Here is a 24,515-nt window from a genome sequence, read left to right as displayed (position 1 = left end):
CCATCGGAAATGTACGGTTCGGATTAATCGACCGTCGGACCTACTATGTCATAATGGGCACACACCTCTTGTATTAAAATGTGAGGAGATTAATTTTATATGGTGTGTCGCCCTATAGTCTAGAGTTTTTCAAAGAGTATTGTACGGCTTACACCATAGGATGATCCAAACCGTCCATTTGATGGGCCACAACATAAATAGGTTATGACCTAAAATTATTCCCATCGGATGATCCTAACCCTTCGTTCTATAAACGGACTGCACATTATGGAAATATATAAAGCTCCGAGGGTTAGTATCATCCGATGGAAATGATTTTTAGGTTATAATCTATTTACGTTATGGTCCAACATTGGAAAACATTGGAAAACCCTAGCCCTTGCAGGTCACCGTATGCTCCTTTTTGCCGTCAAAACATTGAATTTCTAGTGACTTTATACGGTGCCCGCCCATGAAGTCCCCCCCTTGATATTTGATCAAACAACAGACTTTAAAAAAGTGGAGAATTTATATGGTGGCCAACCGTCAAACAACAAGGGCAGGGAGAGAAAAAACTCTCCCCTTGATTTTTATCCAGGTCAAACTCCCTTTTTTGACTTTCCCTTGATAAAAAATCAAGAGGTTGACATTTTCTCTCTCCGCCCTTTACATATAAAGGGCAGCCACCGTATAATTTCTGTTGTTGTTGGTAAGACCTGGCAAACAGGTGGGCCGGGCCGGGTCAACCCGCGGGTGATGCGGGTGCGGGTCACACGGGTTGGGTTAGGAAATGACCCGCATTTTTGCGGGTCAGAATTACTTGACCCGAGCATGGGCCGGGTCAACCCGCTGGTCACCCGCAAATTCGAACCATTTTTTTATTTAGGGAAATGTTAAAACTTAACAGTAGGGTATGGCCGACACTGTGGGATGATCCAAACCGTCCATTAGATGGCCCACGGCCTAAATAGGTTGTGCCCCAAAAAAATCATTTCAATAGGTTGATCCTAACCCTCCGATCTATAGAGGGTTAGGATCAAGTGATCAACCCTCTAACATTCAGATCGGAGGGTTGAGATCAACCTATGGTGCCAGCCACAGCCTATTTATATTCTATGGTGCCAGACATAACCTATTTATAATTTTATATTGGGCGGAGAAGAAAGAAACCCTAAGTGGCTAAGTTAAGGCATAAAACTAAAGGGCATAAAAGACAAAAAAGTTTGGGTCTTTTTTAGTATTTTAAAGAAGTAATAAAAACCAAAAAAAGGCATCAAAACCCACGGGTACCCGCGGGTTGACCCGACCCAACCCATGTTTTTGTGGGTTGGGTGGCCCACGGGTCAATTTTGGCGGGCCACTAAAACCCATACCCGTGCCCGTAAATTTGCGGATGGGTGGGGTCAACCCGCGGGCACGGGTCGGTTTTGCCAGGTCTAATCAAATATGGCGTAAGCCTGCACGGTACTTGACTCTCGGGCACCATATAAGAACACGAGTTTTTATATGGTGTAAGCCCGTATAGTCCAGTATCTTTCAAAATATGCCGTTCCTCTGTAGATTCGAGGGCTAGGATCATCCTACATTTTGGTCATTCCTCTTTTTAAAAACACTTTCTACTATAAACACTTCGGCCCTTTACATTCTCACGGTCAGTCATCATACAATTTCTCTTCTACTATATCTATAGTCTCTCTCATACACATAAGACTAAGCGAAAACGCGTACGTTAGAAAAAGAAAGAGAGGGGAGACAGAAGAAAAAAGAGAAGAGAACAGATCCGTTGATTGATCTACATAGAATTTGAGAGAGAGAGATGGAAAATTCCCCAACTTTTCTTGAGCCGAAAGCTTTGTGGGGGCCTTTGATGATGCAAAAAGCACAAGAAATTCCTCTGTTTTCACTTTTTCTCCCACCTTCCTTCACCCACCTTCCTCCTCTCTTCTTCTTCTTCCCTTTTTCCTTACACTCTTTAATGACCAACACGTGAAGGCCATAAAGAAAGTAGAGAGCCAGAGAGAATTGGGTTTTCAGTTATCTGGGTGTGGTAGAAAAATGGTCTAATTTTTGAAGGATTTTTTGTTTATTTACTGAATGATCTAGTTGGACTGGTTACTGGGTTTTGTGTATTTAGAAGGGTTTTCATAGAGTAAGTGTTTGAATTGGAAAGAGATTTCAGAATTCTGGTTTTATGAGAAGAGAGGTTGAATTTTGGTTATTTTGGGGTTTTACTTTGTTTGCTATGGAGAAAACTTGAAAATAGAAGGAATGAGAATTTGGTTATTTTTATTTTAAGTTTACAAGTAGGAAGAGTCCTGAAAAATTATTGGCTTTTGAAGAATTGCAGTGGAAGCAAAGTTTTGGATTCCTTTTTGAGTAGAGAAGAAAAAAAAAAAGATCCTTTAGCTTTTTCTTTCTTTTTTTTCTGTAAGAAAGCTTGGTGTTTGAGATTGGAATCTGGAGCTAGAGCTACTGTTCTTCTTTCACAGATTTACTATTCTTCTTCTTCATGGAATTGGGATTTGGGTTCTGAATTTCAGGTATGTATGAAATGTTTTGGTTTGCTATGTTGAGAACTAGACTTGTGATTTTATTTTTCTGATACTTGTGATTTTATGCAATTCTAGTTTTTTTTTCTTCTATTCGTTTTCTTATGTTTGCATGTTGTGAACTGGACTCGGGTGAGTTGTGTTTTGTCTCCCTGGGTTGAATAGACTACGAATGATCTCAACCGTCCATCCGGCCGAAATTTAGTTAAGAAGCAAGAAATGTCAATTTTTGGGAAATTACCGAAATTCAGCTGAAATTTGGGGAACGAATCAAAAATTAATATCTTTTTTCAAATTTGGCCTAAATTGAAGAAATTTCCACCAAAATTTGGTACGTTTCGCCAATTTCGGTTTCGGAGCATTTTGGTCTCGGTCAAGACCGAAACCTAAAACCATGGAACGAACTTTGTCTTACTCAGCTTGTCTTTTCTGTTCTTAATTGCACTAACTCTGCTTGTCTTTTCTTTTTAAATTGGCTTCGAAGAGCTTTTTCGGAATCCGTAGGGAGTTTGACAGCTGGTTAAATAATTAAAGACAAGTTGAGTTAGTGCAGTTATCAAAATATGGTATTGCAGATATCAGTAGCCTTTTTTCATTTATACCGTGAATATTTTCTCCCCACCGTTTTACCGTGGCCAGGCCATCGGGTGATCCGGTGGGAATTGTATGGTGTGGATTTTCAATTTTGGAAACTTTTCCGAAAATACAGGGAAAATTTTGAACTTTTTGGAAAAATGACAATGAAAATTAAAGACTTGTTTGGCAAAATGGGACGAAAATGAGATAATGAGAATGAGAATTTGCAAAAAGGGGGTGAGATTGAGAATTTGGTTTGAGAACTACTAAGATAACAACACACAGCTTTCATATGAAATTGCTATGGTCCTGAGTGGGGGCTCGCGTAGATATGGAACTGGGTGGGACCCAACCAAGTGCCGACAGGTTTAATGGACCAGCACGATTTGGAAATTGGGTTGGGTTAGGGTCGAGAGATTTAAAGGCGGGCTGGGTTACATTTGACCCAAGACTCAGGTTAGGGTTGAGGTTTTGGGTCTCGGCTTGGGCTAGGGTTTGCCTCAACTCGGCCAAACCTGGCCTGAGTTGGAACCCTATTTCATATTAACCGAGTTTGTTAGAGAAAGGAATTTTTGGTTTGAAATTTGGGTTGCTGTAGCTTCATCATTAATCGTACTGGAAAAGTATTCAGATCCTTCTATGCATGACAAATTAATTCACCCCCTACTACAGCATTTTCACCCCCCTTTTATTTGTCTTTTCTTGAAAATAAATTTAGGGAAATGTTTTCAGAAATATATACAGGAGTTCAAAAAAGAAAAGTAAAAAATATATACAGGAGTTCAAAAAAGAAGTCAAAAGTTGAAATTGGGCATTGAGTTCAGAATAAGAAGTCATAAATTGAAACTGGGTATTGAACCATTTTCCTTTCATGTCTGTTCATAATTAGCTAGTTTTAGTGCATTACAGCAAAACATTTCATGCCTCCTGGAGGGTTTGAGTTCTTAAACCATCAATTTCCAGGTTTAGAGATTTCATGCGCATCAAAGACTCATTTTAACTAGATTTTCGATCTGCGGAGGTCTTGATTTTCTTCGTTGACGATATTACATTGAATCTATACTCATAGCAGTTTCCACAATCTATTATAGGGTAATTAGAATTTCTATATTTCAAATCTTGATTGCAGAGCGGAAAATTATAAGGTCTAGTGCAGTAAGCCAGTAAGATAAAACTGAAACCTTGAAACCTACATTTAAGCACTGTAAAGAGAATGATCCCACTGACATTTCTCTATACACATAAAAGAAACAAGATTTTTTTGTTCTTATAGTTTTCCCATCCTTCAATCCCTGAAATCCAATTTTCACCCTGCCATGTTAAAGCTGCAATCTGGTTATTTATCATTGTAGTTTTATATTTGGTATTTGAGAAACTACCTTTCTCTGCCGCAGACTCCTGAATGTACTCATTCCTATAATCATGTGATTTCTTCAGTGTTTTGAGATTTGATTGCACCTTGGACGTAAAATTGACTTGTCGAGAGGAGAAGATCCTGGAATCAAATACCGAGTCAGTAGTCATGGCCAAGAAATCACATAAACGCTATGGGCGGTATGAAAAAGAGCAGTCGGGTTGTATGTGGGGTTTGATTAGTATCTTTGACTTCCGCCATGGTCGATTCACTCGAAGGTTAACTTCAGATACGAAGCATGGAAATGGCAGGCATGTTGCTGGTAAGGAATCCATTTTTTCATGGTACAAAACTATTTACAATAGAAATTTTATGTACAGATGATTGCTTGATATGATTCTATAGTGTTTTTATGTTCTAGTATTCATGTTGTTGCCTTTCATTTTGTGTTTACTTCCCCTTTGCTCTGAGAAAAAAAAATTAGGTCTGTTTGTCATTTCTTTGAAAAGTTTAGGTCTTCTTTTTATGACATACTGATGCTGTTTTGTTGGAATTGTTCGTATTTTCCGACACAATTTTGTTTCAGAACTACCTGAACAATCTACTTGCAACTTCACACCATTTACCTAATCTTTCTAGCATTCGAATTTCAATGGTTTACTATAAGTATTGAGCACATTTAGACACATTGATTTCTACCATTGCCAAATGATTAGGCATCAATTCTCTACATAGATGGATTGATCTTCTGTTCTTTGGAGGAGGAGAATGTTTTTCATGACTGATGAAACAAAGATAATGGATACTAAGAAATTCAATATAGAGATCAAAGCAACTAGAACTAATAGCATATAAAGTCTCACATTCCAATTCAAAATTGCATCATAGTGAAAGGATCCACTGGAGACGAACTACCATTGGTTTTACTAAGTACTAACCAGTAAAAGAAATGCTTCTGAAGTACAAATGCCTAGAAACAATGATCTTTTTGACTGAAACTGTCCTGTGCCTCTGTAAGGATGCTCCACGTAAAAAAGAACATTCCATGAAAAAATGAAGAGAGGTTATCTTCGTTGGAAGTTATACATAGTTTAATTTGAGCTGCATGTTGTGTGAGGCCATACGGTGTTTCTCCCTAATAATCAAAGTCCCACTAAATAAAACAACTCGAGATAAGATTTTTATTATTTTTAACAATAAATATTGATTTTTGACCAATTGACCGCAAACAGAGCTGGACAAAGCAGCAGAATAATCTCCATCCAAATATTGATTTTAAAACGTGAGAAGCTTCCTACTGTGAGAGAGCACCTTGCAAGAACGCCAGATATCTGATTATCAATGGATCTCAATTAGCTATCAAACAAATGGCGTGTATAAGGAATAAAGACAAGGCTGGGAGAGTCCTTTCGTTTTCTTTTTCATGGAACAGCAAATCATCATCCTGGTGCAATGGTCTTGAATGATACAAAAAAGAATAAACAAAAGGAAGTCATGCCTAAGGATTTGTATAAAGTACAATAAGGGCCCGTTTGGATACCTCAGATTTTGCATTTGGATTTGGAATTGAGTTTTCAGTACAAAATGAATAGATCTGGCAGCTCATGTTGAGGGAGACAGAGAGGGAAGGGGGTAATTCCTGCTGCAGGGGAGAGGTTGAGGAGCCAGGAGGGTGAAGGAAATTGCCAGATCTGTGGATTTCCAATTTCTTATTTCCACAGCTTATATGGAAATCTGATTTTTTTCACTGTCAGTCGTTGAATTGGAAATTCAAGGATTTGATCGGGATCCAAATGTCAACGCAAAAAGGGCTGCAAATGTGAGAATTCCAAATCAAAATCTTCTCGGCATCCAAACGGGCCCTAACAAAACTTAGGTTTTGGCTAAAGGAGTTACCAAAAAATCATTCAAAGGAATTGTTACTTAAAACCTAGTATTGACTAAAGAAATCATTAGTTATTGTCATTGGATACCCCAACTCAAGAAGTATTAGAATAAGGAATCATGGGTTCAAAGGAAACAGTAGAGGTACAGCCAGTCACATAGTTGGCAACGCTAGTCATAATGACCCAAGTTGTAACATAGGAGTGCAAGCAATACCTGATTGAGAAAAGTAAGAATCACAGAGCAACCAATATCTCAGCACTGAAAGAGTTTCTGTTGGACTCCTCCAAAGGTCAAGGGCAAAAGTTGTTATTCCCCGTTGGTTTCCAATCATAGGGTGTTCCCAACAAGTATCCAATATAAAATTCATGAAACTATAATGGGCACATTCATGATCCATTTTCTCCTTGTATCTAGCATCCTCACTTTGATATAGGACAGGGATTTTGGGAGCAATAACTTAAGAAAACATTATGAGAAACCATAGCTGCTCTAGATGCAGAGAAGGATACTTGATTGCCTTCTCTATGCGCCATCAAGGAAGAGCATTCATGGCCTCTTGATATTGTCTCACGTAAGAGCAACAAATAACTGAAACAACCCCTGATTCTCCATGTATTGAAGTGCAAATTTTTTTAATGTAGAGCATAAAGAGATTGATGCTGAGATTATTCTTCCAAGAGTAATCTTTGATTGATATAGCCTCAAGCTACCTAAGAAGGTTTAAGCTTATTTGAAGAATTTCTAGTAATGTTATTTCTTGGGCTTCTAAAAAGAGCCCCTGTCCCTGGAAGTTGGCACACAACATTGTCTAGTTGGTTAGACAATTCCTTAGCTAACGAAAGTGCAAGTTGGTGGGCTTTATGTATTTGTCCAATCCTTTCACTTTCTGTAATTTTTTTCTTTTATTTAATAAATTTGCTATTCATAACTAAATAAAAAGAAAATTCACAATCTTAGCCGTGGAACATGTGGAAGTGATATGTTGGTTGTAGAGGTCCAAGAAGACTTGCTAGATAAAGAAATAATCACCTAATTTATGCATCCCTAATCGGGGCCGTTTAAAACATAATGAAGATCATCTATACTTCAACTTGAGATTAATCCATCAACAACACGACAAAAGCAGTCAGATTGATCAGTAACCATCAGATCATCTCCATTAACTTTATATTGCATACAAAGGTTTTGGGCTTCTTCTGAACTGTTGTAATCCACATGTTAAAGCATTGATATTTTTTTGTGCAGGTGCTGGATACTCAAGGAGCAGACCTAATCTGCTGACCAATTGTGATGAAAAGCATAATGGCATGGATGTTGGCATTCACCATTTATCCGTAAGTTTACAAAAAGATCCATAACTGAATATCTCAATGTTTGAAAAGTTAAGAACTGCTTTTCGGTGGTCGTTAATGTTATAAAAAAGCCACTTGATTAGAATAGATTGGTGGCTGCATCAGATCTTAAGCCTGCCTTTCTGCATCCAGTCGTCTACGATTTGCAAATTTCTCATAGTAGAATTCAACTAAAGTTAGCTCAGGTATTACAAACTTCAGATGATTTAACTCTCTATCCATTCCATGGATTACACGAAAACAATCATCTAATTCCTAAAAGGTTTATAGAAACTCCAGCTTATTTTGTTCGACTGGCCGGGAAAGTGGATCAAATTGTTTTCTTGAAAAATGAGAGGAAAGGTTTTCCACAATGGCCCTTTTTCAAGAAGTTCAGTATGCCCATGGGTTTTTGCAGTTTCACTTGCAACCAACTTATTGCGACCTCGTCAGTCTCTAGTGGCCAAACCTTGCGCAATCCTTATTAACTTATCAGACTATATTCTCCAGACTGTGAACTGTAGCTAGTCCTTCAACAGACTCACCATCTTAGGTCTCTTCTTCTTTCAACCACATGACCCCCCGCCAAAAAAAAAATTATGTGCATGACTCGTTGGGTAATACTTCTTTTAGCAGCCATTTCCAGTCCTCCATATATATGGTAGCATGTGTTAGAATTCTCCTCGCAGAATGGCATCTATGGACAAACTAATACAACTGAACTTGTGTAGTGATGGGTGGATTCTCAAATTATAAATGATTTTTTTTTTAATAAAATAGAAATGATTTTCACCCAGATGTTTTAGGGTCCGATGCCCATGCCTTGTTTCATTGTTCCCTTCTTCAAGTTTAAGGTTGAATCAAGTGTATTTTGACTATTTTCCTTAAATGGAGTGCGTGTGTGTGCGTAGAGAGAGGGAGAGAAGTATATCTCCTTCATCGAGTAGATAACTAATCTACTCCGTCCGCTTAAAATGCAGTGGGGGCCCACATTATTTGGGTGATGCAAACCATTCATTTGCATGGAGACTGGCATCAAATCCCACACACATACATATACAAGTATATTCACAATTTTAACCTTGAATGTTTCAGGATGACGATGAAATCAAGGCAATGAAGGTTGAACACGGTAAGACAAGCGTTAAAGCCCTCATGGACGAAGAGATGTCCAAAGTGCAGCTCTCAAATACACATTTTCCTAGTGCTGCAATCGAGCACTCAAAACCAGATTTGGAACAAGAAGGCTGGGCTGAGAAGAATCATAGGCAGACGAATAAGACCGATAAGGTAGCTTGTGATCAACACTTTCATGATTTGGGAGCTTCTGAAAGCTTGGAAACTCATCAAACTTACCATGCAAATTCCACGGAAATAATTTCAGCACTACTAGAGTCCTACAATCAGAACCATCCTTGTCAAGAAATGCATTTGGATCATAAGAATAGGATTGGTTCTAGAAAATCCCATAAAAGTAAATCTCATATGAAGGGCAAGAATGCTATTCTTGAAGGAAAACTTTGTAGTGCAATGGAGGCTTTTCTAAATCAGAAATTTGTTGACGCAAAACTACTCAACAGAGACGGGGCTCTGCACCAGTCAAAAGAATTTCTGGATGCATTAGAGATAATAAATTCAAATAGGGAGTTGTTCTTAAAACTCCTACAGGACCCTAGCTCAATTCTTGTGCAACACATCCAAGGCCTACGGAATTCCCAGGCAGAGAAACCATCTAAAGCTAAACAATGTAAGTCATTTACAGGAGCCGAATTATCTGAAGAAGAGATCAGTAATCCAAGGCAACATAAGGAGCTTCTTGGTCATAAACACTTTCAGAAACCAAACATGCATAACCTTTTCAGAAGAAAAGACAAGCTCCAAAGCAACAACCCTTCAAAGAGAATAGTCGTTTTGAAGCCTGGCCCTGCAAGATTTCAAAATCCCACAACTGTAACTAGTACAAGCTCTTCACCACAATCTCTTTACAGCTTCGGAGATCAAAGAGAGAGCGAACGAGTCACCTCCCAGTTTTCCCTTAGAGAAATTAAAAGGAAGTTGAAACAGGTAATTGGAGAAAGTATAAAGGAGCGGAATCGGATATCTAAGGATGGAATTCTACACAGAATTCCATATGGGCAACAGGATTCGGGTGACATTGCAAATGAGATTTCCGGTAAGAACGTAGGGAAAGATTTTCCGAGCAAAATTTCTTGTCAAAGTGAAGTAACTTCGAAATATTCTCTCAGTTCCAATGGGAAAAATAAGAGAGGCAACCCAGATGAATGTCAGTCAAGCATCGATTATGATACTTTGCCTAGTGTTGATAACAACAAAAATCTAAACATTACAACCATTGTGCATTCCCAGAGAAGAGAAACACACATTTATGAAGAGGCTAAAAAACATCTTGCTGAGATGCTGAATAGCGGAGATGAAGATGAGGATTTGGTCAATAGACAGGTCCCACGGTCCTTAGGAAGAATACTTTCTTTGCCTGAATACAACATGGTGTCTCCTACGTTAAGTCCTGGAAGGGACAAGGAACCAGTCGTGTCTCCTAGGTTAAGTCCTGGAAGGGACAAGGAACCAGTCCTTGTACCAGAAGAGATGAACGTTTCCCCTCATAAGAATTTTCAAACTAGCAGTGAAAATATATGGTGGTTCAAAATTCCATTCAGGCAGAATTTTGAGAGTGTGCACTGTGATAGCAACAAACCAGGTGTTGAATTGCAAGTGCCAAAATCGAATTCAGAACTCTTGAAGGGGCCTCTACCTGATATTGAAGCACAGGAAAGCATCTGTAGAGGAGACTCCATTACAAAAGGTATTGTTTTCATATAGTTTTGTTCCAGTGAGAAGCATTTTCTAAAGCAATTGCTCAGGTGCCTCCTCTATTTTCTCTTTTGTTGAGACCTTTAATACGGCAAGTAGTATTTTCATATATAGAAAAGGAAGATCCCATTGATTTTATCGAAAAAAGCCGAGGCAATATTTATATCGTGACAATAAAGAAAGATCCTCCTTGTGTCACCTTTTCAATTTGATAAGCAAACATTGCTGGAGTCCCTTGGGACTAGTAAATTGTCCATGCAGGGTGCTTCTTTAAAGTCTACTTCTTATCTTCCCTTACATCATAATTTAGCAGTTCCATGAATATTTCTGCAGGTAGTACGGAGATTGTAGAAATTAAGGATATTATGTGCACAGAAAACAGTATGCTCTTAGAAATACGCTCAGAACCAGATATGGATAGACCCACAACCAGCACCAACCACATCAATGATGTATCAGAAAGATGCGGGGTTGAGGAATCCTTCGAATGCTCAAGACTGGTAAATCACTGCCTTTTTAGAAAAGAAAAGAAAACGTATAACACCTTCATTGATCAATTGTGTTCAATATTCCTTGTGATTTCCATCTCAAACCAAATAAAAAATGAACTAAATTAATTGTTGCATGGGCCCATCCTCTTTGATCATTTCTAGGATCCATCTGGAGAGAAGCCACCACTGGAATCCCAAGTAGCATCCTTCTCAGCAAGCCCGCTACTCATCCATGAAATCAAAACTCCAGAGGGCACCACCAAAAAGCTAGAATGGACAAGTCCAGTATCCGTTCTGGAGCCATTCTTGTCAGAAGAAGTTCTTAGTCCTTCGACCGCTGTAGCTCAACATGGTAAGCTTCTAAACATACCAACAAGCAATAATGATTCTATTTTTGTTTTTTAATTTATTGTTTACATGGAACATATCCACAAGATAACCTCATGAATATCTACAGCTAATTTGTCAAATCCACCACAAATTAATTCCGAAGAAGAAGAAAAGTCTGCTCTAAAAGTAACTGAAAATGAAATCAGTCTAAGAACTTGTATGGAGGATGAGGAATCCAAATTCGAGTATGTAAGAACTGTGTTGAAAGACTCTGGTTTTAGCTGTGAAGAATTCAACAGGAGGTGGCATTCTTCAGACCAGCCACTAGACCCGTCCTTGTTTAACGAAATAGAGACCACAACAACCCAATTTTATGATGAACGGAAGCTTCTCTTTGACTGCATAAATGAAGCTCTCATGGATGTTCATGAACGATATTTCAGTTGCTCGCCCTGGGTATCATTTGTGAAACCCAACCCTCGGCCAATCCCAGTGGGGGAAAATGTTTTACGAGAGATATGGGAAGGCATTGATTGGCATCTCCGCCCTCAGTTTCCACGTACGTTAGATCAAATCATTGCAAAAGACATGGGAAAAAGTGGAGCATGGTTGGACCTCCGATTTGAGGCCGAATGCACTGGCATCGAGATGGAAGAGGCCATTCTAGAAGAACTAATGGAAGAAACAATACTCGAATTATGGATTTGAACTTTCAGTAATGACATGGAGCTTTCATTCTTTCATCCAAGTTGGAAATGGTACACAGAGATGAATCAAATTGTACAGCCCAATAATCTCAAGACTTTTCAAGCATAGACCTACCTCTGCTAGAGAGGTAAGTGGCAAATCATATTTATTTTGAGTGTCATGAAAATATAAAACATCTAAAGCCTTATTTGATTTATTTTTTTCGCATTCTGGACAGGTGTGAGACAAGAGTGCCACGCTGGTTATGGATACGTGGAGGTTGATGCTAATCCTTGTGACACTAGGAATTCATTTTATTGATGTAGAATTTGGAAAGAGTTGGAGTTCAGCTGGTTGAGCTCCATGGTTATACACCATTGTCCAATAGTGTGTTCATTTCATTCATTTGCTTATCAGATCTCGGGTGGTCTTTTCATTAATTATTTTTTTTAAATTGACATATTTTATTAATATTAAGATAGCAATTGGGACCAGTAGTCCCATTTTGCAATACAAAATATTAGGGTGAACTAGGCCGACATGCCGACACTAGTCAAACAAGTTAAACTAAGCAGTATCCAGAGTTTAATACAGCATTCCATCACCATCCAAGTCATCCCGTCATTTTCTTCCTTTACCAATAACCAAAGTTTTCCGAAGAATTCCATCCCACTCCTTTGCCATATTCACAATTTCTCGATCCAGGCATAATCGAATTTTAACTCCCAAAAAATACATTTTCAGACCTTTTGAACAAAGAAAGGGACCTATGGCCGACAGCTAACATGCACAGTCACTCAACTCCACTGATAGGACTCCAATGTCCAATTCCATGTCTTCAGGCCAATAGTCTAAGGTGAACTGCAGAAAGGGGACCTCTTCCACAGGGTTCTTCCTAATTGAAATCAGTTCAGCTATTTTCCGAATGCAAAGGTTTTTCTTTGCCTCCCATTCTAACCGCCTTAATTCATTAGCAAAATCCAACCAGCCTTGAAAGAAAGGAAATTTGTAAATTGGTATACAAATATCCTTTAAGTAGTAAGTACCAGTGACAGGGAAAAATTCATCCGCAATCATCCAATAATCCGCCCCCATTGTCGTTTAATTGTCCTTCTAATCTGTTCAGGGATGGTGGGAGCTTCCACCGTGGCTCTGGCCCTATTGTATTGCAAGCTACGAACCCACCGACAGTGCTCAAACCACTCAGAAAGGTCTGGGATCTCCCTCCTTAATCTTGTAAATGTTTTAGAACCCGCGGAAGAAAAAGAAGTAGCCATTTTCCAGACACTAAGTGGTTGACCTTACCTTTACTAAGGAAAACCAGAGACTAGGTATCAGACGTCAATATCATTTGAGGAAAACCAAAGACTAGGTATCAGACGTCAATATCATTTAATGAAGAAGTACCGCCCCTATACACAAAACCTTAGGCCCACCACCAATTCTCGAGAAGGTGGTTATATCGAGACTAGATTAGCCCAAAAAGGTAATCAAAAGCCAATAAAGAGAACCGTCACCACTCTACCATTAAAGAGGCAGAGGAAAAGCCTCCTGAACCAAAAACCAAGAGAGTAATAATTTCTTTCCTTACTCTTCCCCAGAGATCATATCTGACACAATCTTTTAGAAAATCATGATAAAGACCATTCCAACCTAGGATTGTGACTATGGTCCAAAAACTAATTGCCATAACATTATCCATTGCAATCCCACTAATCTTTAGAATATCCTCCAATCTTGAGAGAGCATTTATCCTCCATGCTTCTAGATCTGAGGTTATCCTTACGTTTAAGGGGTTGCCCATAAACGAAAAGCCACTAAGATGATTTAACTTCCCTCACACGAAAAGGCAGATTTTGTATATCTGTTAAGTCCAGCAAAGCAACCGCATGCAAACAAAAAACACTATTGTTTAGACAACCAAACACAAGAACCCCCAAAACCTGCACCAAGTGCATCACACAGCTCCCTGCAAGGACCAACCTAAATAAGGTACCTCATCCACGGGACATCCCAGTCCTGCGAAGTAGGGTTGCCCCACTCAAAGTGTTGATTTGGTCAAGAGTTTTCTGGTCTTTCTAAAATAGGTTCCAGGGTAGAACTTACTCCTTCACCTGTCCTGAGGAAAGTCTTTCTCTAAAAATTCTTTACCTCCCTTTTGGTTCTGAACGTACCTGGAAGCCCAGAACTTAATCTGCATCGTTCCTGAACAAATTTGGAGGCTTCGGATCTAACAGATCCCCAATGTTTCCTCCTATTAAAAAATCTTCCCTTCCTAGACCAGGAGGGAAAAGAGCTGGCATTGCCAGAGTGGCGGTTGTGATGGGACACCTTAAAGTTTTGCTTTTTCACCTTACCCGAAATAAGGGAAGCGTAACCCGCATGGCTGGCAAGGCCCAACACCCCTGACAAAAACAGAGATTTGAAATTCAAACATGAAGGGATAGACTCTGAAGGTTCAACGGATACCCTAGCCAGCCGTTCCGACATGATGGAGAACAGTGGTTCCGGCACCGACGCCATTTTTTTTCGGGGAAGGAGGATAATGATTAAAGGGGCCAGAATCCGGAAGAGAGGGGAACCTACCCAAATGGGAATACGCAATCGGGGCATTAGAATCAGATATTTGCAGGCACCTCTGAAGCTCGATACCAATTGGGAAACATTGGCCGGAAATATGAATTTGAATAGAGGAAGGCGGAGGCTTCCACCAGGGGACAAGGACTTTAGCATATACAAATGTCATACAATGAATGTTATTCCCTTCCATTTTAACTTCTAATACCCGACCGAAGAGATTACCTAGAGCTTCCACTGTAGATATGGCCCAAACATGGAGAGGGATACCAAAAAATGTAACCCAAAATTCCTCTAATCCCGGGATGAAATCTCTAGTCCAACGAAAGAGAGAATGTAAATGATCCCCTCACACCTCCTGACCTTTGTCCAATATCACTGCAGCTTCCTCTTTTGATTCAAAGAAAAATAATACTTCATTTTCTGATAAGATACACGGGCATGCCAACAGGGGAAAATTCCAAGCTCTCTTAGCCCATAACCATAGGTCTTGAAGGGTCCCAGATTTACCCCTTTTTCTCCCAACTAAACAACTTTCAAGGGATTGTGCCTTGAAGATACTTTCTTTCCTGAGATAGACAGAGCCGGGTTACCTCTTTCAGGGAACACTGAAATCGTCCCAGAATCGGGCCATCTGTCACCTTCCATACTGATCGATCCGGGTTCCATCATATTTCTTTTCCCACCTAGAGGCGAAATTCTAATCTTTATGTCCAGGGGACATCTCCAGCATCTGGCTCGCCAGCTGAAATTGAGATACTTACAAGAGGGACAACTCCAATCACCCAGTCGCAAACCACGATCACCTCGTCTCAAGCTTCGATCCCTAATACTTCTTTTTTCCACCCATCTCCAAGAGCTCCGAGGGTTAGAACCAGAGTCCCGGAGTGTTCTTTTCATTAAAGATGCTATGAATTAGTTTGATGCTATTGTAATTAGAAAATTAATGAAAAAAGAAGATTTGGTGTTGGTGTTGTATATTGTATATTGTATTCATATATGATAAGGTCTCTTTGTCCTACTTGGATCAATTTTCTTAGTTCTTTTGATAATTAACTGTAATTTTGTGAGAAAGAAGAAAAGGACAGAAAATGTGGGGGAATAGATCGATCTACTGTTGAGATATAGAGAGGGTCGAAACAACATATCATAAGCCTTAATGATGACTGATGAAAGAGAAAAGGATATTGAAATAGGTAGTGTTTTCTCTTCTAGAAAAATAGAAAAAGATGTTGAAAAGAAATGGGAAAAATGGAAAAATTTAGAGAAAGAGGGGAAACCTTTCCCTCAAATACTGTTGGGAGTTGCTAAAAAAGGAAAGATAACCTTTCCTTCCAATACTAATGGAGTTGCTAGGTTTGCGTGTTGTTTTTTTTTTTTTTTTTTGAACGATAGATAATTTTACTAAAGAGAGAGAGAGGGGACAACCCCACAACCGAAATGGTCAATACACCAAGAGTAAAAGCGTAAAAGCAAAGATAGAAAACAACAAAGAGAGAAGCCCCTTAAGGAGGAAAAAATAAAAAATAACCAATCTATACCTGACAACACTAATTCGGCCAAGTCAATCTGCATCATTGTTCGCAGATCTCCTAACATGGTGGAAAGAGATCGGAAAACCAGCTATTTTGTGCTAGATCTCTTCTATGATATGCACAAATCTCCAAGGATGAGGGTGACTGGCACCCAACCACCTGATAACATAGGGAGTCTCCCTCGACAATCAAGTTGCCCAAATCTCTGCTCAATGATTTTAATGCCGTGGAGGATCGCCCTCACTTTCGCTTCATTAGAATTAGTGACCCACGTGGGCCCGAAAAAGCCCACCTGATCGTACAATTACTATCACTAAGAAGACTAGCTACGCCCACAGGACCTGGGCTACCAAAGCTAGACCCGTAAAAATTGAGCTTCAGCAATCTGGACCAAGAGGGTCCCACCTAAAGGAGGGAATCTCTTCATGCTCAATGTGAGCCCAAATCTCTATCCAACCTGGCCTAAGGTCATAGATAGAAATGAACCTGAAGCTAGGAAGGATCTTCACCTGGGAAATGGTCAAAAAGATCGCCTTTGAATAGATAAAATGCGAGCTTTTAACAGTGCTCCTAAAGACTCATGTGTTCTATTCCTTCCAAATTAACTGCAAGGTTGCCAGGACTATAACACTCTAAAAAATCTTCTCTTTCCTCCGACAAGGGTTAAAGAACTAACACTACCAACAGCTCCACAAGCCCGGAGGAAACCAATAAAAAAAATAATAATTTGGAAAACATGTCCCCTTGAAAACAATAAAACACAGCTTTTGTTGTTTTTTGCGTACTTTCAATTATAAAATGCAACTAAACATCGGCTGGTGATCCCACCGACAGTGATCTCGAAGTCAAAAACTCCAAGAATATTTGTCTATTTTATCAAGCCTAAAAAATCGATGCCTATGATTCGAGCACATTGGCTCTTATACCAATTATAAAATGGCTGGTTCATGAAGTATTTGTGTGATCAAATCATAAGCACATGATCAAACAAAACAAATACGAACAAATCGGATACGGTGAGTCCAATCCTCTACGCAACTGATAAACCACAATCCACGTATAGTCTTTTACTCTCTCCACAAATACTTACGTTTTTTCAAATAGGGAGAATACCAACTCTTGTGGAGACCAAATAGAAGAGTAGGGATCAATCTCTCCCACCCACACACGCACGCATGCAAGAAAGACACCATAGAGTCCACCCATTATGGTCTTGCTCCTCAAATAAGCTCATGTCCTCTAATTATGCCTTACTGAGCTTGCATTGGGCTCACACACTAATAATACATTACCATACCCACTCCAATCAGAACACATGCAGCTAACATCCTACCAAAAGCTTCACTATTTTCAATGACAACCTCTCCAACTCCGCAGAAGATACTAGCACCCTCTGGGACTCCTTCGCGAGTGTTCCCAAACAGCCAACAACATTTCAACATTCTGCAAGTACCATGTAGAAAACGTCCAATAACTAAATTCAAACCATGTGGGGACACCTATACCAACAATGTATAGAAACTTGAATATAATAGTGTTTTCCATCGTAATGCAAGGATATTACTTTCAGCCAAGATAAAATCAAGTTGAGAGGCGAGCCAATGATTGATGCTGTCGATTTTTCATTAGCTTACACAAGCCAACGGAGTTTTTTATTGATTCGGTATGGCCGAACTCAGACTTGGATGAGAACTCAACCAAGGTTGGAGACACCATTCTTTTCTCCCACAGCATGCAGTCCACCCTTGACCATAAGACACCTGGAGAGAAGAATTCAATGATGATCCAAAAACTTGAAGAAATATCTCACCTAAGAACCTATAAATCCATGGGACAAGTAACACAACTCCTATCTCTGTCAAAACATTCTATCATTATGGAGAACATCAAATGTTAAAATAATCTGAAGGATAGGGTTCACAATCTTAAGTGCATCCCCAAATAACAACCCTCCGGACATAACGGTTATACTGTGAATCTCTCTTGAACGTCACAATGTATTTTGATGTGTCGATTGATATTCTTCCTCGGATAAAGAGCCATGCCTCACTCATAGAGATGTTCCTCTTCAATATTTTTCAACCTTACTCCCATTTATCACCAAATTTGAAGCTTCTGGCAAGCATAAGCACATACAAGATTCTCTAGTGATGCACAAGGACTGTATTGGATGTCACTTCTAGGGATATTTCTTGAATAGCTAGAAAAAATATTGGTTAAGGAATATGAATGGAGCAACAACTCGCTTTTAAAGAGCTATTGGCTAATTGTAACACAGTATAAAACCATGAAGTTCTTACAAGCAATCACTTAGACACTCAATTCATTGCATAATTGACAAATGCATTGACTTCAATTTAACAAAGATAAAGTTCAATGTACCGATATACCATATCATACACAATTTCCTTCATCTCCAGCTACTGTTTTTGACATTCTGAAGAGTGTCAATTAGCCATTGATCCCTAGCAATTTTCCTGTGACGGGCACATTTGGAGCCATAATGAGAATCGCACATCTTTGTAAGAAAGGCTACATCAGAGATAGATGCACTCTCTTTTTTGTCAGAAAGGATATAGTATTATAGTGGAGATAAGGGTGATCACTTAGTGTCCGGACCAATTAGGATCCAAAGCAGGAAGCAGCCAACTCTCATGGCCGAGTAAATAGCTAGTGAACACTAATGGCTGTCAAAAAGTAGCATCAATCAAGTTCAGTTGAGAATTCACAATTTTTTTTCATTAGAATTGTATATCCATGCATTCTTCTGCTGATCTTTTCATGGTGATGATGATAGAAATAGTCTACTATTTGAAATGCACCATCATGGTAGAAGAAACCACACAAAAAAAAAACATAACTAAGAAACACACCTCATTAGGTGTTTTGTTTGACAAAGTAATAGTGAGTCATTTGTGTCTCTTCTTTGCCTGCAAAGATGGGGCAAGAACCATTTCTCTTTTCTTGGAAAAAGCATTTGTCCTACTCTCTGGACTGTAATCGTCACTATGTCCATCATTTCTCTCTTCTGGGTTGGACTCCTCTAGACTTTTAGCAGCACGCTTTTTCTCAGCATCCAACTTGGCACGCAATTTTCTTTCCACAGGACCAGTTGAAGTCGCCGCTTTCAATTGAGGTACTATCTTTGCCCCTAGTCCCAGCCTTTAGAAGCACATGAGAGTAAGCTTTATAAACCCATAAAGAAATGGTAAATAATATGCTAACATGCAACAAAAAACATAAAACAACCTGGAAGGACGACCTTCGAATTCCACTTCTTTTGATTCATCTGTAGATGATCCACTCATATTATTCACCCATGCCTCAGCCTGCGGATACATTATAGCTTTTGACAGTTAAGGTCACTATTGTCATGTTAAAAAATAGGGGAAAATGACATCAAATGCATGAAACTATTTGTTAGTTAAAGCGTGGCATTGAAACAAAATATCTTGCAGAGATCTGATTACCTTTAAAAAAACCAGAAGCACGTAACCAAAATGCAATATATCTAAATAGATATTGCTCTAGAATAATTCCATCATGAGTATAAAACGACAAGAAATTTGAAGGAGTAAAACACCAAGAAAATGACAAACATCAAAAACTGTGGCATGCAAGTTCCATTTGGTTTAATCCCCCAAATAACTACTTACAAGAACACTGTAAATGCAGCTAGTTAACAATGCAATCCCAACTTGGGACTATTACCAACAGATCCAATCAATCATTTTATGTTAGTCTATATGTTGGTTTAATCGCAGTCTAGGCTTGAAAATTTTGAAGAAAGTATAAGTTAGCCTAGCCCCAAGAAGTGTGATGGGAAGAAAAACAAAGCACATATTGCAGACAGCCCTTTAGCTGTACCAAAGGAAACACCTCCTATGACTCAACTCAAGAAAGCCTTTGTCCCAACCTAGTTGGGGTCGGCCAAAATTAATCCTTTAGAAAAATTTCAAAACACCTCCTATGACACAGCCCAAAAATTCACATGAAAGACAATTCCCTCAGGCTTGAAATCATCTTTTGTTTAAAGTTGTTAGCATATGGTTGCATGAATCTTTTAATTAGGGTGGTCTGCTTCTTTAACTGTTAGAAATGAGGGGCTTCTTCACTTGGTCAACAGTCATATAGGGGATTTTGGTCATTGTATTTTATTTTTATTTTTTGTATATGAGAGACATTGTATTATGTATTGTGATGAAAAGAAACAGAGTAGACTCCTCCATACGAAATTTATGCCTCCCCCTCCCATAATCCCATAATTAGATTTGGGTTAGTTAAGTGTAACATGGTACCATGATCAAGACATAACAGGATTCAACCTTCTTCCTAAAAGTACTTTGTTTTTCTCTTCTTCACTTTCTCAATTTTGCTTTCTTTCTTGCAATCTCTAGATTTCCTCTTTCGTTTATTTCTTTTTTATAAACTGGAATTTATTTAAGGATCTGGGTTGGCACCTTAAATTTTATTGATAATTACATGTCGCTTCACATCCAAACCCAAAAAATAAAGAACAACTTACCTACTATGAATAGTAGGCTCTATTGTCCACATCCTGCAATCATTGCTGGTTTATGCACAGTCAGAAGACTAATCATTGTTCGGTAAACAACTTGTCCGATAGAAAAATACCCATCACAGTTCAGTTGTAGAATAATTTCAACAAAGAGATGACCCCGACCCCAACCCCAACAATGAGATAATAGAAAATTCAAACCTAATGCTCTACAGAACAAAAAAGAAATGCCAAGAAAATTATACCAGAGAGAACTTGTAATGGAAAGCATATATAAACTAGGGGGAAATCTGTGGTAGAAATTGAAATTCATGACAATAATTGCACATTTCTAGATATAAGCCTTTCCCAAATATTCGATGAATCTTATGCATGAAGACTGACTGGTATAAATATTCATGTGTCACTAAGATTTTGAATGACCCATCAGCATATATTATAAAACATCGCAAGTTATTTGAACCAAAAGATCGATAAGACATCACTTCACTTCAAACTAAGAAGACATAAAGAGACTAATGTTTAAAATTCTTGAGCAGAACAACCCACAATGAGCTGTGATACAAACCACAATTGGTGCAAGAGCGTCATTCCAAGCATAAATGCCTCTAAGGGAACCTACATGTTTTACATTATCTAGGAGTAGAAAATCGTACTAATTTCAGTGCCTTCTCCAATTTCACCACTTGAGGATAAGCTTTCGACGATGCCTCCATGCTCATCAGTGGAAGGAATTCCAGATTTCAAATCCACTGACCCTCAAATTGCAACAACTTACAAGTCCTTGACACTGCAAAAGGAATTATATAATTCATTGCAGTAGAAAATATAATGCGATAAAATTAAATTAAATACATAAAATTAACGAAAAGAAAATTTGCAACTTCCACTTGAATGAACGTATCGTGGAAACTAAAAGCTCGCATTCTGAGGTGTAGATGAACTAGGAAAACAACAATTGTTACAGTAACTACCAATCCCATGCACACATTTACACGCATACAAGCATACACGCATGCCTTTTGAGGTCAAGATGAAGTAGGAAAACAACAATTGGCATATTAACTACAAATTTCATGCATACATTTACAGTTTTACACACATACACACGTACACAATCGTAGATACCAATCTCATGCATACATTTACACGCATACAAACATATATGCATATACACAAGGAACAACATAGCATTCTCAAGAACATTATTTATAATGAGCAAAACCATCCCGGCATAAATATTGGCACAAACTCATTGATCCGGCCCCACCAATTGAAGTTCCTCACATGGATGGCAAGTCAGCACAAATATTTCATTGGTCTGCCCAAACTTTTGAATCAGTTAAAATTTTGAAAAACAAAAACACATTCGGAGAGCAAAAATTCATTCATAGGACCAATAAAACATTTAACAAATCCAAATTTTGGGCAATGGCCCGCCCAATGTGTAGCACACAATTTGGATAGTACAAATAAGCAAGGTCAAAGATGATTCAGAGCACAATTCCATTCAAAAATGACGATTGTGAGCCACTAAATCAAACACGTCTAATATAATTATACGAAAAATTGTGTGGCCATTAATCCATGGATACATACATAGGGAAAAAATACATATACATATATGATTACATACAGATTTATTGACACACATGCATAATAAATATGAGAAAATAAATTCTGTTATTTTGTACAGAGATAACAATTTTTTATTAAGAAAATAAAAACAAATTGTTAAGGTAAGTCATTGGGTGGTAAAATCCAAGAATACATTGTCTCTAGAAACTCGAATTTGCCAACTTTTCAGCAATGCTGTTTCCACTCCTCGGGATGCGAGTAAACAAAATCTCCCGCCCTACCCATATAATAAATCTTATTGATGAACCTAGCTAACATCCACAATACGAGATTATTTGATTATTCCGGTGAACCCACAAAATCACATTGGATGAGGCACCCTCTACCTCTGCTCTTCCGTCCACCTGACTACGAAAATCGAAATGCAAGGCTTCCACCTCAGCCCCAAACGAATCGACATGACCAATCAGACCTAAAATACTCTACCAAATGAAGGCCAGTCTAGGGTTGCCAATGGAGCAACTGTTGAAGTTCAGCTTAGTGGAGTTGAGAGGAGACCTCCAAACAGCCTTGGATTGCAACTTAGGCACCATTCCCTTCAATATGTCCTGTCAATTTCTGAGTACCAGATCCAGTGTACTAGCTTGACGTGGCTGAATACTCGGTTGATGCGGTCATAACTCGGGAGAGTCAAAGGAGATTTATAGACTCTGTAGGCCAAAAAGTGGAACCCTGCAGCAAAACATGGAACGAGGCCAAGCGAAAGGGGAGTCGACTCGAGGGAGTCCACGATGATGCGGGGGAGTTTTAAACTATGATCAGATCAATCTAACATCTCCAAAACTCCTTGGAAACACTAAATTTGCTACATTGAACTTGATCTTCCATGCAACCAAAGCCATGGAAAATGCAGTAGCATTCCTTAAGTGCAAATTTCCCCCCATCATGGCAAAGGGAATCATCCCCCAAAGAATCAAGCCTAAAGTCAAAAACCAACTAATACACCAACTTTCCATAAGGCTCGTGATAGTCATCAGGAACCCAACATAAACCAAACCATCCAAACTCCTGATGCCAAATGGAAGATGGCACTATGCAATGGAGACAAGTGGTCATTGGCCTAGTTATTAATTTCGTTTCGTTTCACCCGAAATGGACGAAATATTTCGTTCCGGACCAAAATCCAAAATGAAATGGGTATGTTATTCGTTTCGTTACGGATGTCGATCGGAACGGATTACTTAGGATTTACATGTGGATAAGGGAATACCCCACATTTGAATTTATTAAAATAGTTTCAAGACCCAATTCTAAAGGGATAAAAGGTCAACTTCCAGTTCTAGTACAAAATTCGGAAAAAAAAAATGGCCCGGATCAAAATCTTAACTTCGAAATGGCGTGTTATTTTTTCAATTTTAAAAACTCAAAATTCTATCATGTCCAAACATTATTAAATATTTAAATCCCAAAAGTCAAGTAAAAAATCTCATAATTTGGTCTCTAAAAATTTTTCATCTCGTCAGGCATTTCAGCTGATAGTGATTTTCCTTTAAGTATGGGTTGCAGTGCAAAAACCCTAGTTGAAGACTTCGAAAACCCTAGCATTAGTTGCCAAACGCCAAAAACTCTAGAATTGCAAAACCCTAATACCAACTGCCAAACCAAAAACCCTATGCCAACTTCGTAAACCCTAACATGGCAAAAACCCAAATTTTAGCAACGTTCTAGTACAAAAACTCTAGCATCTCAGAACCCCATTACCAACTGCCAAAAACTCTGCCATTGCAATAATACCCTAAATACCAACTGACAAAAACCTTATCATTGCAAAAACCCTAATTGCCAACTTCGAAAACCCTAAAAATGACAGAAACCTAAATTTTAGTCACGTTAGTAGTACAAAAACTACCATTTTGTTGGTACTTGATGTATTCGAAAAGGGAAATAGCAGATAGTTCTTGGGCCGAGAGAGGGTGAATAGAGAGAGAGAGAGAGAGAGAGAGAGAGAGAGAGATTACCTGAGCGAGGAACCCCGACACCTTATACAATAGATTTGTTCATCCTTGAACAATAAAACGAATCTCGTATTATTGTTGAACAAAAAATTCGAGCACGCGCCGCTCAAGTATTCCTGAACAAAAAATTCGTCCCTAAAATCCCCCCCTACTTGAGGATAAATTCACCCACAACGTTTTTTCTCTCTCTGCCTTTAAAACTAAACGAATAACGTTGTGGCCCTTGCGGGGGGCGGGGGGCGTAGGGGTGGGGGATATCATTTTTTGTACGGAGT

At 38.8% G+C, this 24,515-nt stretch overlaps 2 protein-coding genes across 5 annotated transcripts; one reads left to right on the top strand and one right to left on the bottom strand.

Moving 5' to 3' along the window:
* The first annotated feature begins 1,671 nt into the window (after positions 1 to 1,671).
* Positions 1,672 to 12,456, top strand: LOC143882274 (uncharacterized). 2 transcript variants are annotated; one of them, XM_077385786.1, is made up of 8 exons: positions 1,672 to 2,519; positions 4,542 to 4,780; positions 7,591 to 7,679; positions 8,772 to 10,500; positions 10,842 to 11,008; positions 11,162 to 11,351; positions 11,457 to 12,164; positions 12,255 to 12,456. In XM_077385786.1, the coding sequence occupies exons 2-7, from the start codon at positions 4,627 to 4,629 to the stop codon at positions 12,035 to 12,037; spliced, it is 2,910 nt and encodes a 969-aa protein (XP_077241901.1). In that variant the 5' UTR covers positions 1,672 to 2,519; positions 4,542 to 4,626; the 3' UTR covers positions 12,038 to 12,164; positions 12,255 to 12,456. The 2 variants fall into 2 exon arrangements, with proteins under 2 accessions (XP_077241901.1, XP_077241902.1); XM_077385787.1 differs by lacking the exon at positions 1,672 to 2,519 and having other exon boundaries at positions 2,555 to 4,780.
* On the bottom strand, positions 4,193 to 24,467 carry LOC143882275 (pre-mRNA-splicing factor CWC22-like protein (DUF3245)). 3 transcript variants are annotated; one of them, XR_013252163.1, is made up of 6 exons: positions 24,244 to 24,467; positions 21,304 to 21,437; positions 19,378 to 19,457; positions 19,002 to 19,290; positions 4,484 to 4,599; positions 4,193 to 4,396 (listed from the first exon to the last, which is right to left on the bottom strand). XR_013252163.1 is itself a non-coding variant. In XM_077385788.1 (5 exons), the coding sequence occupies exons 2-4, from the start codon at positions 21,367 to 21,369 to the stop codon at positions 19,038 to 19,040; spliced, it is 399 nt and encodes a 132-aa protein (XP_077241903.1). In that variant the 5' UTR covers positions 21,370 to 21,437; positions 24,244 to 24,467; the 3' UTR covers positions 4,193 to 4,599; positions 19,002 to 19,037. The 3 variants fall into 3 exon arrangements, 2 of the variants coding, with proteins under 2 accessions (XP_077241903.1, XP_077241904.1); XM_077385788.1 differs by having other exon boundaries at positions 4,193 to 4,599; XM_077385789.1 differs by lacking the exons at positions 4,193 to 4,396; positions 4,484 to 4,599 and adding an exon at positions 18,375 to 18,815.
* Positions 24,468 to 24,515: the final 48 nt, after the last annotated feature.

Source organism: Tasmannia lanceolata, unplaced genomic scaffold (genome assembly GCF_043159265.1).
Source record: "Tasmannia lanceolata isolate RefF3 unplaced genomic scaffold, GAP_Taslan_0.1 ptg000007l, whole genome shotgun sequence".
In the NCBI taxonomy this organism is placed as follows: Eukaryota; Viridiplantae; Streptophyta; class Magnoliopsida; order Canellales; family Winteraceae; genus Tasmannia; species Tasmannia lanceolata.
Note: the sequence above shows the minus strand (reverse complement) of the source record. Positions and strands in the feature narration are given on the sequence as shown.

What these genes read in the sequence shown, in the direction of transcription:
- LOC143882274 (XM_077385786.1), top strand. Translation starts at nt 4,627, where the DNA reads ATGGCCAAGAAATCACATAAACGCTATGGGCGGTATGAAAAAGAGCAG. An exon ending in TTGGCATTCACCATTTATCC is followed by an intron (nt 7,680 to 8,771) that starts GTAAGTTTACAA and finishes TGAATGTTTCAG; the next exon opens with GATGACGATGAAATCAAGGC. An exon ending in CCTTCGAATGCTCAAGACTG is followed by an intron (nt 11,009 to 11,161) that starts GTAAATCACTGC and finishes GATCATTTCTAG; the next exon opens with GATCCATCTGGAGAGAAGCC.
- LOC143882275 (XM_077385788.1), bottom strand. Translation starts at nt 21,369, where the DNA reads ATGAGCATGGAGGCATCGTCGAAAGCTTATCCTCAAGTGGTGAAATTG. An exon ending in TGGAGAAGGCACTGAAATTA is followed by an intron (nt 19,458 to 21,303) that starts GTACGATTTTCT and finishes ATGTATCCGCAG; the next exon opens with GCTGAGGCATGGGTGAATAA. An exon ending in TTCGAAGGTCGTCCTTCCAG is followed by an intron (nt 19,291 to 19,377) that starts GTTGTTTTATGT and finishes GTGCTTCTAAAG; the next exon opens with GCTGGGACTAGGGGCAAAGA.